Source organism: Leptodactylus fuscus, chromosome 2, assembly GCF_031893055.1.
Source record: "Leptodactylus fuscus isolate aLepFus1 chromosome 2, aLepFus1.hap2, whole genome shotgun sequence".
In the NCBI taxonomy this organism is placed as follows: Eukaryota; Metazoa; Chordata; class Amphibia; order Anura; family Leptodactylidae; genus Leptodactylus; species Leptodactylus fuscus.
In genome coordinates, this window is record NC_134266.1 from 123,204,190 (window position 1) to 123,219,112 (window position 14,923).

Sequence of the window (14,923 nt, forward strand, 5' to 3'; positions counted from 1 at the left end):
AAAAAACGGCGGTTTGGCACTTTTGACCATTTTTCCCGCTACGGCGTTTACCGAACAGGAAAAATATTTGTATAGCTTTTTAGAGCAGGCAATTTCGGACTCGGGGATACCTAACATGTATGTGTTTCACAGTTTTTAACTACTTTTATATGTGTTCTATGGAAAGGGGGGGGATTTGAACGTTTAATCCTTTTTATTTGTTTTTATATTTTTTTTTACTTTTTTTAATTTTTTTTTTTTGCATTTATTAGACCGCCTAGGGGTATTGACATGGGTGGGCGGTGTCGCGGATTGTCAGAGCGGTGGGGGTCGGCAAACATGGCTGCTCCGGAGCATTAAAGAGAGCCTCCTGGAGTATCGTTAAGGTGGGGGCAAAGTGGTAAAGTATATGTATATGAGATTGTGTGGGGTTAGGGGCTAGGCTGTAGAGGGCAATATGAATTTTGTGGCTTGCTATGGTCCAAAGTGTGATTGCAGAGATGGTGATGTGAGTTTGGGTTTTGTGGGGGTCCTGGCACAAACGTATGTGCGCTATTGTGACGAAAAGTAGCCTATTGCGCAATCGGGTGTAGTGACTATGTTTGTGGAAAATTTCAGCCAAATCGGTCGAGCGGGTTTTGCGTGATTGACTAACAAACATCCAAACACACAAACCCACAAACATCCAAACTCACAAACTTTCACATTTATAATATTAATAGGATATATATATATATATATATATATATATATATATATATATATATATATATATATAATATATATATCCCTTGTGTGAGTTTGCTTTTGGGATATGCAATGCGCAGCAGATGGTACGAAGTGAAAATAGTAATTTTTCCAGATATATGCTATTTCAGTGCCCCATATGTCATGCCCAGCTTGTGGCACTGTGAAAAGTCAGCTGTCCAGTTATTTTGCTCTGTATCCTAATCATTGCAGCACCCTAATCTTTTGCCTGGAAATATTATAAAAGAGCACCATGCACATTTAGGTCCCAATTTGATATTTACACTGCTTTGGCAGCCAATCGCAGAGACTCTGAGGTAAAAATCAAAAATTGCCCCCCAACATATGACCCTATTTGAAAAAACTGCATCCCTCAAGGAATTTGAAGTCAACATTTGAAGCCCAGGAATGCTTCCTAGAAATTTAGGTGAAAAGTAAAGATTAAAACTATTAGTATATACTACACTATTTCAGTGCCCTATATGTTGATAATTTTAATGCAGGTTATGCTGGGCACTGAAAGTTGAATGTATGGGCATAAACTGCTACTTGGTCATACACCAGGGCCCAGAAGAGAAGGAGCGCTGTTCTATTGGCTGTTGGAGTGTAGATTTAGATGGACTGAATTTTGAACACCATATAACTGTTGCAGAGCTGCAAGTAAAATGGAATTCCCAAAGAAGTGATACTATTTTGTAAACTAAACCCCTCAAGAGATTTATCAGGGACCTAGTTAGCATTTTCAACCCTTGAATTTTGCATTGATTTATTTTCAGGAAATGAATGCATAGCGGTAAGTAAAAAGTTACAACAACATTTTTTTCTTGGAGATACGTCATTTCAGTGTTCAATGTGTTGTGTTGTGCCCAGCTTGTGTCAGCAGAAAAACACTCTATAAAAAATATTTAGCGGATTATCACAACAGCTTTTTGGAGCCTTCATCTCTGGCATAATCTGGGCAAAACCCTCTGAATGTCTTGAAAATGTCAATTTTCAATTTTCACCATCAGCTGTGTATTAATTTCTGTAAAATAAATGAATGCAACATTTAGGGGGTAAAATGCCCACTACACCCCTGCATAAATTTCTTCAGGGGTAAAGTTTCTAAAATTAGGGGCTATGTCAGGGATTCTACTTTGCTGGCATTTCAGAGGCTTTGCACAACTGGCATGGCATCTAAAAACCAAACTGTCTAGATCTGTGCTTCAAAAATCAAACAGCATTGCTTCTCTTTTCTGCCCTGCTGTGATTGATCATGGGATCTAATTGGTAGCACCCATAATCAGAGGTTAGCTCCAACTGTGGATGTTACCATTCAGCATAACAATCGGCTCCTGTATGTACATTAAAGTTCTCTTACCCACACATGCCATGTATGGTAAAACCCCCTCCCTAAATATAGGCCATCAATGTAAATATCCTGGAATATGTCTTTAGGCTAAGACCTCACATAGCGGAAACTCAGCATTTTTTGTTGCAGATTTTGCTGAAGTTTTTTGAGGAGGAAAGGAATGAAAACTATAAAGGATGCTCTTAGATGTTTCCCCTCTGTTAAATACAGTCAAAAAACTGCAGCAAAATGTGGAATGATGAAAGCGTCATTTTCGCAACGTGGGTCCTTAGCCTTAAAGGGGTTGTCCCATCACAAGGATCCTATCTATACTGCTTGTTAATGTGGATGTAAGACTTTTCCTAAATATACCGCTTCAGCAAAACTGCTTTGTTTGTCCACTATATTACTTTATTCAATTCATTGTTGACACAGCCCTTGACTTATCTGCTCAAAAGTCAAGTGATGTAGCTGCCTGCTCTCAGGGGGGAGGGAGGAGGGGCTAAGTTCACGGGAGCGAGCCTGTGTCTGTACCACGTGACCTAGCTTGCTGCTCTCAGATAGGGGAGAGGAGCTGCTTTCATTTCTGAACTCGTCTTCAGTTCTCCCAGTTATCAGGTTAGCTAATTCAATTGTGTTCATTATGGCAGAGACAAGCAGTCTCTGTATGTAACACAGAATGGAGTTGCTCCTCCCTGTACTTCATAGTCCAATATTGTGCATATAGTATTGTTTGAGGACCTACACGCGGAGCTACATGCTAATTTTGGGGGTGGGGCTAAGTGGGAGGTTGCATGTGAAACCCCACCCACCAAATGATGCAAGAAACCAGGAAGAAAGAAGATTTTACAGCAGTGAAGACTGGTGAGTATGCGACGTGGGAATACCCCTTTAAGCTCACAACATAGTAATGGAATAATCCATAGCCAAAATGTAGATATTGTCTTGTGAGTCAGACATTTTGTTTCATTTTTAATGAAATTTTATGGATGATCTATTTGACCAATCTTGGAACGTCTACGTCAGTTATACAAGAAATCTGCATTTATTGTAATATTTCATAACATAATGCAGCAGTCTTATCAGTATTCCGCAAGAAATAAAGAATACATTTTATAATTATATTGTGTATGAAAATATTATACTACTTGCACTTAAATAGTTTCTTACAGGCAGCCTATCATTTTCTGTCCTTTAAAGGCAGAAGTTTGCATAAAATTCTACTATAGACTTGCACTACAAAGCTATTTTTAGAAATGAATAGCTTTTTTCTCCACAGGTAGCACTTGTGGTCGCTTTGTAACAAAAACTCTATGCAGCCAGAAATGGCTTTTTGTGAGTGTCTGTGCCAGGGTTATGCAAATGCTATGAGTAGAAAAATTAATTTCAAAGCAGGATTTTTAATGCCTTTTTAGAATAGGGCTTAACCTGGCACAATGTTACACAGAAGTTCTGGAGTCTAATCTGTATTCACTGGTTTCCTGCTAAACACATAACACTATGTGCCGCAGACCACTATACCGAATTTATTTTCCTACTGTAATGCGTTTATGATATTTTTCCACTGTTTTGCTTCACTTCTGTACACCAAGTATAACCTATATAAAGACTTGTACTAGAATGGTGTCAAATTATTTGTATTCCTTTTGATTATGTATGGATCAGAACATGATTTCCATAGTGTCAATGACTGATGGCTGAAGGTAGGCGGAATATGTAGATATACTGATATCAGTGTTATTGGGGTGGAGGAGATATATGCAATGTTCAGTGTTGTTATTTTAGACTTAGTTACTGTTTGGAGCTGGATAATAGGTTGTGAAGTAGATGATCATGCAGTAGTTTTGTCTAATGTAGGGCAGCATGTGGCTCAGTGGTTAGTTCTGTAGCCTTGCTGCACAAGGTTTCAAATCTGACAACAGCATGAGATATATTCTTCAGGACCGTTCACTTGTCCTCATTGTTAGGAAAAAGTCATTCCACCACTCTATCTATTTGAGGACTTGCCCAATTTCTGTTGTGCTTCCCTGGGTATCCCCCCTCTCCCTTCTTCAGGACTAGGAGATCCATCCACCACAGAGGAAGTTGTGGGTGAGGTGAGTTGAGGTCAGCTGTTCTGACCTGGTCAGTGCTGGTATTATTGGTCCCTAGATGAAAACTGTAGACCATAAAAATCAGCTCCAACCAGAGAAAGTATAAATCCAAAGTCCGAAAAATAGTCAAAAACTTGAATCTTTATTTTCAATCCATTAAAAATTGATCCATGAAGACCATAAAAGTGGCAAGGTAGACTCCAATATTGCTACGCGTTTCGGTGCAAACACACCTTCTTCACGGTATGAACTATCCACTGCAATTGATTGCTTTTAAAAGAAACACCGGACTACCTAATTCCACCTCTTTCTGTTAACTCCTTGATCAACCATAAGAAATAAGATATATTTCATACAAAATACAAAAATAATCATTTAACAAATAAATAACAATATCTATAAACAAATATACAACATTTCGGACAAATATCAACAGTAATTTACAAACTACACATATGTTCCAATGTTGGCATACCCCATCAAATGTAAGTAACATGAGATTTTTTACCTTAATATTTTCCTAAATAACCATAAACATACCTTAATAAAGATGAAATCATCATTAGTAAACAGATAATACCAGTTACAATCCCAAATGTATATAAGCCTCTATCGGCCATTATTACATATGGATACTAAACTAAAGTTTGTATTGTATTTGCTTTGGAAGCTAAGATAAAATGTGACTGAGCTGCAGACAATGTGACAAAGCCTGAAGACAGCTTTGTGGGAATAGGGCTAGGTGAGTGTATGTTATATCATGTGGTGGTCACTGAAGGGACATTATATTATTTAGGGGCTACTAAGTGAACATTATATTTTGTTGGTGCCACTGAGAAGGCATTATACTGACTGAGGCCACTAAGAGTACATTATACTGTATGGGTATAAACTAAGGGAACATTATACTGACTGTGTCACTTAGGGCATATTATAGTGAGTGAGGCAACTTAGGGGACATTAACCTGAGTGGGGAGCATTGTAATCTGCAGGGGTACCTAGGACACAATACACCACTTGGGCTATTTGGGAACATTATAATGCATGGTGGAAACAAAAGAGGAGTCATCAGTGTGTATTATACATTGAAGTGTACTATTGCGATGGTATCGGATAGCCTGGCTGTATACAATGGAGATCTTTATGTGTTTAGGATGAAAGCTATCCCATCTTAGGTAGGTTGGTCAGTCAATCGGCTTCCAATACAGCGATGTCTCAATTTTGTAATAATAACACCGATCACATGAAAATTTTGGTTTTAAGAGGGAATTTCAAATCAAAGAAAGAACAACGGATTTATGAGTGTAAATTTATGACCCTGCTTCAAAGACTGGAGAAGGGGCTAAAGCTGTCACATGGTTTTATGTCATCTTACAGAAATCAATGACCTGTGAACTGATAAAAATCTGGAATGTTTACATTGTTTGTACCAATTACTAACAACCCTCTACCCCCACTTCCTCCTGGAATTCTATCCTTTTTTGTATATAAATATGCATCCTTCAGAAATGGTTTTAAATTTACTTAAGAAAGGACCCTAGAGTTTCGAAACATTGTAATCTGTCATCATTATGAGTTAGCCATTAAAAAGGTATCAACTACTGAAGACTATCAAGTTTTTTTGTTTTTTTTTATCTTTTCATTGGTCAGATTTAAGAGCAGATCCCAGTGCTAACCATTGATAACATATACTACCTGTCTATATGACATTGAATCGCATTGGCTTTCAATCTTTTCTGTCAGATATCAATGCAATATGTTTTCCTGTCCAGTTGGGTCCTCACTGCAACTTGAAGGGCTGATGAGCACACCTTTTGGCCTTTCCAGCATATCTGCTGGCCTAGTATTGTGCCTTTAGTATTATGCCTGAGCACTGGTTTGTGCAAGAGTTTCTGCATTCCGCATTTTGTTTGTTTATTCATGTTTGACTTCTGGCTTGTTCTTTAATTCTCTCCCTTCATCTTCAACCTGATCTGCTTGATTTAGGTTTATGATCTATGCCTGTCCTGACTTCTGAATCTGAGTTGATCCTTCTGACCCTTAGGCTTGTTTTTGACCTTGCTAATCTGCTGTCTACCACATTACTTTTTGCCTGACCCACTAGTGTTCTTACCAGCATTTATGTGGGCTTGGACTACTGCCACCTACACTGGGACCACTCCTAGAGGTAATGATAAAGTAGTCTCCCAGACCAGATCCCTACATGGGGGCTAAAGGATGAAGACCAGGAAGGCAACCTAGATCATGAATGAATAAAATGGGAATTGACCAGTGGAAAAATTAAAAAATCCACTCCACTGCCACTTCCTATTTGTGGCAGCAGGAGTCGGTGGAAAAGGGCAGTGGGAGTAACATGACTGAATGCTCTCCTGTAACTCCTCTGCACTTATTACTCATCTTGCATGAAAGTCTAAAATCAATGCATATTATTCTCCCATCATGTGTAAGCAGCATATAAAACTTGGCCACAAATAGGACCTGGCTCATCTCATGTGAACTATAAGTAACCTGCTAAGAGCTGGGGAGCTGTAGGACATTGTATTACTTAGTTCTGGGATGCAGACAGCAGTACTAAAGAGCCTAAATAAACACTTCATATATTATTATTATTATTATTATTATTATTATTATTATTATTACTATGTTATGGTGGCTTACAGCCTGCTGACCAACCTGGAAAAAGATGGAACTGATAAGAACATTTTCATATACATAATATTGCTAATGTAATAGTCCACTACCTACTGTTCTTTTATAATAGTCCTGTTGCAAGCTCTGTTAAGTGTCTATTTTTTGGAAGTGATAAATAGATTTGCACTGCTGTAGAATGTATCTACTTCCTACCATTACATTAGACTCCTACATCTATAATGTGTTATAATTTTCTGCAATAAACATATTCACACAATGAACAGTACCACAAGGGGGTAGGAGTTTAAAAAAAGAAAAGCAAAGCAGGTCCAGGTATTTGTATAATACCTAGGGTTGTTGAGGACTATGAAAGTCCTGCAGCCCTCATTTCTACTAGAGGTCATTTAAGCTTCAACGTAATAATGAAGTTTGAAAATATTCGCCAACAAGATCCTAGGAAGACATTAAGGGTGTTTTTGGCATTTCTATACATATTTCTACAAACTGCAGTTTTATCCTAAAATCCATTAAGGTGCAGAATTCAAGCTCTGATTGTAAAGAAGCAGCTCAAGTCTGTGCTATTAAACTGTAATACCAGCCCCTAGAGGACACTATTGCTTTATGAGTTTGTTCAAAATCAAATGCTTTCTTATGCAAATGCATATTCCTATATCCATTGCTGTATGAATGAAAACATCTTCAAATGATTTCAGTTATTATTTTTTGTTTTATCAAGTCTTTAATATTTATACATATTTTTGTGTGTGTGTGTGTGTATATATATATATATATATATATATATGTGTATATATATATATATATATATGTGTATATATATATATATATATAATTTGACTAGATATTAGTTTAAAAATACTGTATAATGTTCTCAGTGCTCCTAGTAACCTATCTATTCAATTTCTAGCTCTCTCTCTAATTCAAGGATTCTGCCATGTCGCTTGAAAAATGTGGAGAGAAACGTACTGAAAGCATTCTTCGGGTGGAAATTGGGTAGAAGCCCAGCGGAATCTTGGCAGACCAAATTATAGTGTATGACTGATTCTGTGTCCATTCCCATTGACAATAATGTAAACAACATGATGGAAGCGAGCCTGCATGCAGGACTTTATCTTCCATTATAAAAGTAAACAAACTTGGTGGAAGATGGCGTCTGTCATGTTGTTCCCATTATTGTCATTGGGAATGGACACAGAATGTGTCTGTGACTGTTTTCTGTGGCAACTAAACATCCTGTGACAGAAGACAGTAACAGACATTAGTAACGGTAGTGTCATCTTCCCCTAAGGTGTCCAGCTACCACCAATGTCTTTTGGCTAAGGGGCTGTAAGCTAATGTCACATGGTACTAGAATGTCACACAGTGACTCATACACACATTTCTGCTCTGTATTTCATGCTCAACAAGTGGTGGCGGGTATTTTAGTTCTGTGACAAATCAGCATTTGTTTGGTTTAGTTAAAATCCAAACATTTTGAAATATTCAATAAAGAATCAGTTCAACCCTTCTCTAAATTTGACCTGAAAATGTATCAAGTAGCTTATTTAGTCTATGTTCAGGCTATGCTGACACTGCCACTCAAGACTTTTCACAGGTCTGTCAGATTGAATGGCACATATAGAACAATATTCAGTACTATTTTTACTTTTACAATGACAGATATCACAACAGAATGATACTCTACAAAGTCTTTCAGCTTGTAAGTCTACCGTATATGCTCGAGTATAAGCTGAAATGTTCAGCACAGTATTTGTGCTGAAAAAGCCCCCCTCGGCTTATTTTTTTTTTTTTTTTTTTTTTAGGAGGGGGGGTCTATGACCAGCCACAATATTAATGTATAGAATCTCCCATAAAATAGTGCAAAAAAAAAAAAAAAAAAAAAGATTAAAATAAATAAATAAATAAATAAAAGTTCTAAATCACTCCTTTCCCTAGAATACATACAAAAGTAGAAAATTACTGTGAAACACATACACATTAGGTATCCCTGTATCTGAATGTGCCCGGTCTACTGAATATAGGGGATCTGCAGTGCTCCTGTTTTGTTGGGAAGGGGTTAATAGGAGCACTGCAGATCCCCTATATTCAGCCAGGCTGAATTCCAAGTGGGGGAAGAAAAAAAAACAGTCCTCAGGCTCAGGGAAGGGGCAGACAGACAACCAAAACACCCCCTCCCCTTTCCCACCACCCAGTATCTACTGCACCCAAAAACTCCGACCATTTTAATTTTCGAAATTTTCCAGTAGCTGCTGCATCCCCCCCCCCCCCCCTTGGCTTATACTCGAGTCAATAAGTTTTCCCAGTTTTTTGTGGTAAAATTAGGGGCCTCGGCTTATATTCGGGTCGGCTTATACTCAGGTATATATGGCAATTTGGCATTGGAGTATTGTGGCTTCCATCATAAAAAAAGGACAAAAGGAAAGGGAGAGTTCACACCTGCTCCCGGTCTCCGCTTTAGCCACTCCAACGGGTTTCTGTCTTCTGCCCTGAGAAACTGGACAGGGAACAGAAACCCAGGGGATGCAAATGGATTTAAAAAAAAAATTGAGAGGCAGAAGACACACACAGGCGTGAATGGGTTTGAAAACTGACCTCCAAGTTACCATCCCCTATCCAGTTTCTCGGGGCAGAAGATGGAAATCCACAGGATTGGCTAAAGCTAAAATTGGTATTGCTGGCAAGTTGGCAACTAGGCTGCAATGTAATAAGATTGAAGGTTCATTTTGTATCTATGGAATTAAAATTAGTATTAAAGGGGTTGGCCACTTTCAGACCAATATTTAGAGACAAATGTTATTGTTTGTATAATAATAAGTTGTACAATTTTCCAATATACTTTCTGTATCAATTCCTCACAGTTTTCTAGATCTCTGCTTACTGTCATTCATTCTGTTGCTTCTAGTGGATAAAACGCTGACCATGGTCATGTGATTAACAGTCCATGGTCATGTGATTTACGCTCCATGGTCATGTGATGACACACAGGTGCACAGCTGATTACCAGGCAGATGTCTGATTATTGGTCTGTGACTGTAACGAGCGGCACCTGTGTCCTCATCACATGACCATGGAGCGTAAATCACATGACCATGGTCAGAGTTTTATCCACTAGAAGCAACAGAATGAATGACAGCAAGCTGAAATCTAGAAAACTGTGAGGAATTGATACAGAAAGTATATTGGAAAATTGTACAACTTTTTATTATACAAACAATAACATTTGTCTCTAAATATTGGTCTGAAAGTGGCCAACCCCTTCACGTTTACTCATAGACCCCCCAGAGAATCTAGCCATCATTTTAGAAGTCTGTTAATGAACTACAGCCATGGGCTGCATCTCATCAACATATGGGTAACTGTGGATATATTTCTAGTGTTGAGCAAATCGGTTCACAACGAACAGGATTTGACCCAAGTATCCCAAATTGTTCAGTTATTAACAAAACCAAATTTGTGATTCTTCTTGGATGAACTAAAAGGGCATGATTTGCTGTAAGTTGTTATTCTTTGGGGTTTCTTCAGATTCTAGAGTATAATAGGTGGTGACGATATATATAAAAAATACTTTATACTCACCTTTTCTCACCTCTTTTGGCCCTAGTTTCAGGTTTGAAGAGACCCTAGAGTATAATGATTTCATGTCCAGTTCTATTCCAACAAGTTTGGACTGAACTGAAGGATTGCTTTGTCCGAACACCAGATGAAACAAATCTTCAGAGCTTCATCCATCCTTATTCAGAACTGCATCTTTCTAAGGCTGACTACACACAGGATTTTTTTTGTCCGGATTTCGATGCAGAATCTGACTCAGAATCCAGCTCCAAAAACACCTCCCATTGACATCAATGAGAGCCATTCACTTCTTTTTTCCACTAGCGGTTTTTGCCGCTTGTGGAAAAAACAAGCGAGCTGCCCTATATTGATGCGGATTCCGCGGCTGAATCCACTGCGGCGTCTGCGGCGCGACACTCCCTCTTGACTTGGCCCATTCCTTTGGGCCTAATCTGGAGTGAAATGCCGCAACTGGATGCTGGTTCACTGCACCGCCATACAGTTGTGGCTAGCCGTTTTTTGGACCGAATTCTGAGGAGGCCTCCACGTCAAAATCCGATTAAAAAATCTCTGTGCGAACTTAGGCGCAAGTCATTTAGGAACATGTAAATGTACCGCACTGGTCCTGCAAGTGGTATTGTAATGTGGACCTTAATATTATGAGTTTATGACAATATAATTGAAGTTTTATGGATTCCTCCTGAACTGAATTAATTTTTCCCATGAAAATTGGACCCGTTCCTAATGTACAAAGATTGTGGATCTCTGAAGAGACAAGATAAGCTATAGATACGCATGTTGCTTTTCTTTTGATTTATGAAAACTTAGTCACCATTTAAACACATATTTAGAGAGTTTTTTGATAATTTGGTTTCTTACCTCTTTAATGAAGTTCATAAAGCGGTTGCCAAACCTCCAAGCTTTATGTCGATGGCACTGCAATGAGTTGACTGTCATCTGGGGTGCTCGCTGATAGCAAACAGATACAATATGAACTGCGTCGTAAGTCAGAGCAGCATCTGTCTAAAATAAAGGGGAACAGCATTGGGATTGACAAGAATCTCAAAACTATATAGTTATACAATATACAGTATATATATATATATATATATATATATATATATATATATATATAGTATAAGGCAAAATCAAACAGCAAAAATATTTATTCAGACAAGCATGCGATGATACAGATAGACTCTCCTCCACTAGACTTTATCTAATACAAAAACTATAGTAGTAAGGTTTACGTTGTGCACAGTGATCATGGCTCTACAGTCATGTCTATTTTAGGAAATGCAATGTTCCTTTTCCCCATCAAATACCAATGCCGGAACACTTTTAATAAATATTTATTATACCATTTCTCTTATTCCATTTATTCTTCCTGGACATGGATAAAAAAGTTGCCAAATGTGCTTTACAATTTTCCTTGTCAACAGAGTGTGTTCCACTTGACACATCAGGATGCAGAGTAGGCATAGATTTATGTTTATGTTTCTAATCTTCCCTCTATCACAGGACATGAAAATGGCCATTCTAATTTTCACATCAATCTGGAAAATTGGTAGATACTGCATATCAGTGATCTCTATTGAATGTATAAGATGGTTGCTTAGAGGGCAATAGGACAATAGTTTTTTGATATTTCATGTAATAAAAATACTAACTCTCTCTCTAAATCTAAATTTTTGTTCCATCGAAGAGTTATTGACCTTTAAATACTTTTGTAAATGGACTTTTGCAAATTAATTTTTTTTACGCCAATGATGTTAATTTCATTGTGCTTATGTTACTTCCTCTGATTTTCATTTTATCCAGTGCCTGAAGAAGTGAGGTCTACAAAATGCATTGTTTTGTTGTTTATGTTTACTTATTTTTATTTAATAAACTCTTAATATTACCAAGAGCACCCTGTTCAGCCTCTTAACGTTGGCTTGGTTTGTCCATCAATAAAAATACTTGCCCACTAACTAAATGAGATGGTTTCATATGAGACCTAGTAGAATATGGTAATCGTGTTGTCTATTAACCTAGACTATATTTAACCATACATACATTCCTTTGCTCTTTCTTTGCCCATACCTCTTGAGGTCCAGCAGTTTTTTCCAGAATTGCATTCCAAGAATAATATATATATATATATTTATTTATTTTAAAGTTGTTGTTTTTAATGAAACTGTTTTGATGATATAAGTTTGTTCTTTGGTCGATTATTTTAGATTTTAGTAATTTTACACAATAAATCCTTTTCCTTGAATTAAAGAAAATTGGTTTTGTATTTTTACCTTCAAAGACCCATAACATTTTTTTTTTTGTCAACAGATCTCTATAGGATTTGTTTTTTGGCATAAAGACCAATTGTTTTCATTGGTGCTGTGTAACATCCTCGACCATCTGGGCTTTGGCTCCATCCTCCGGCCACATGCTACCGCGCAGGAGGCATTTCCAGCTATCTATTCCTTTGGGTTCTTCTTGTATTGTCTGAACGCTGTCCTATTCCCTCACCTCGGTAATTGATTTTACACCACATCCATCTTCTTCACCTTGGTTTCCCTCTGCTCTCCAAATAGTTAATTTTAGTGTGAATGACAGCCTATCTTCCAATTAGGTCTTGGGTGGGTTCTTCCTTCCTATTTATTGTTTGCTCACATTCACATTGGTGCTTGCCATTTCTTTGTGCATGCTGGTTATTTACTCTTGCTGTTACCTGTATTCATATTCCTGACCTCTGGCTTTACCTTTGACTATTCTCTTGGATTTCGATTCTGTACTGTGTTGCTTGACTGTTACCGAACCCTTAGCTAGCTGACCTCCCTTTATTGTTGTTTGTCTTGTCTGTGTTTTTTGTCATCATGTATACCTAGGAAGGGTTTTTCCACTAAGTTGTTGTCTGTTGCCTAAGACAATTCAGGCAAGTAGACAGGGACAGCAGGGGTTCAGCATAGGGTTCACTGTCTTATCGTGCCCCTCCCCCCATGGTTTACCAGCAGCTACTGGGGAATTGCTCCTTTAACAATGCCCTTACATGCTGTTATTGGGATACATAAGACTTCTGATTGCTTTTTATCTCATTTTGTAGATGGTAGATGAGCAAAAACAAGCAATTATGGCATTGTTTTTATTTTTTGTTTTGTGTTCCACATGTTGGTTATTATTTATATGAAGAAACCAATTACAGTATTTTTTTAAGGAATATTATTTGCATTATTTATTAGTCCTATATATCTGATCTCTTACATAATACACTGGCACATCCTAATCGGCATACACAAAGGGGTCTTTATTAGACCCAAGGCTACCATGTAAATTCTTCAACATTCAATAATCATATATGTGGTGATGCTGAAGGGTGACAAACGAAGCTCCAGCCATCGTAGTCTCTAAATGGTCCTGTGTCTTAGAATAGACTTTACAAGTGATATAAAAAGGTATATGTACAAAGTTAAGGCACTAAGTAACAGTCATTAAGAGGTTAATTTCATATATTATTTCTTCATGGAGTTAAAATATCTTTCACTTATTGTACATTTGGTGTTCATTCTCATTGTACTTGTATTATTAAGGAAATTGTATTAGTAAATGTAATACTTTGTCATTTACGGTAAAGGCTATTGGTGATATTAATATAAAGCTGATTAAAGTGGCAGAAAATTAATTTCTAGTGCAAACTACCTAATTTTTGTGACATAAGTATTATTCCAAAGAAGAAAAATTAGGATCAGAATTAGTGGAATTTATGAACCAGTTCCAGAACTGCCGCAGTACATTGGCCCAATGACCTGGAACCTCTAAAGCTGCCAATGTATCATCCACTGTGTGTGTATGTAACCTCTTTACTACTAGAGCAGATGATGAACAACACTGGAGGCTAGTGGCATCTGGACTCTGAAGAGGTTGTGATTAGAGGTGGAGCTCGCTCCATAGATACAACCACAGGCTACACAGAAAATTGCATGTTTGAATTCTCCAAGTGAAAAATAAAGTAAAAAACAAACACATAGGGTCATAGAAGGATGTCAGAAAGTGAAAAAATAGCTGAAAAAATTATAGGGTGACAATAATGTCTAAAGAAGAAACAGCGATAAAGAACACACACTCTGATAACCACAGGACACCCTTAAAACAAAATACGAGGTTTAGGAGAAAGATCCGTTTAGGTTTTTGGAAAGTGATGAAATGTAGGAATATTTAACCACTAACTGCAATTCTGTTTTCCTGAATTTTATATCAGATATAGTATATATAGGATCCACAAGGAATGAAACTTGCCTGCAGTGGTAAAGATTTTACAAATCTCATCTAGATACTGCAAAATTTACCTTGCAGAAATACAGTATTGAGAATTCTGCAGTTGATGGTTTTGTAGGAGATACTTTTTTTTTTACTTTAGTTAAATGGGTATTTCTTATCTAATGAGTCTGTAGAGGTGGGATAAATGCCTACAGTTAAGACTCGAGATTTGGAAGGATTAATTTTGTAATAGATCTTGCTAAAGGCACTTAACATAGCAAGGGATGATTTTAAGGAATGAGATGGTTCTGAAAGGGAGAGGATTACATCATCGGCACAG

At 37.4% G+C, this 14,923-nt stretch overlaps 1 protein-coding gene across 1 annotated transcript in view; it reads right to left on the bottom strand.

The window, feature by feature from the left end:
• GRIK3 (glutamate ionotropic receptor kainate type subunit 3) overlaps positions 1-14,923 on the bottom strand; it is a 494,196-nt gene that overhangs the window by 172,249 nt on the left and 307,024 nt on the right. The window contains exon 7 of the mRNA XM_075264498.1: positions 11,230-11,373. Within this exon, the coding sequence (XP_075120599.1) occupies positions 11,230-11,373 (144 nt within the window). The remainder of the gene's footprint in view (positions 1-11,229; positions 11,374-14,923) is intronic.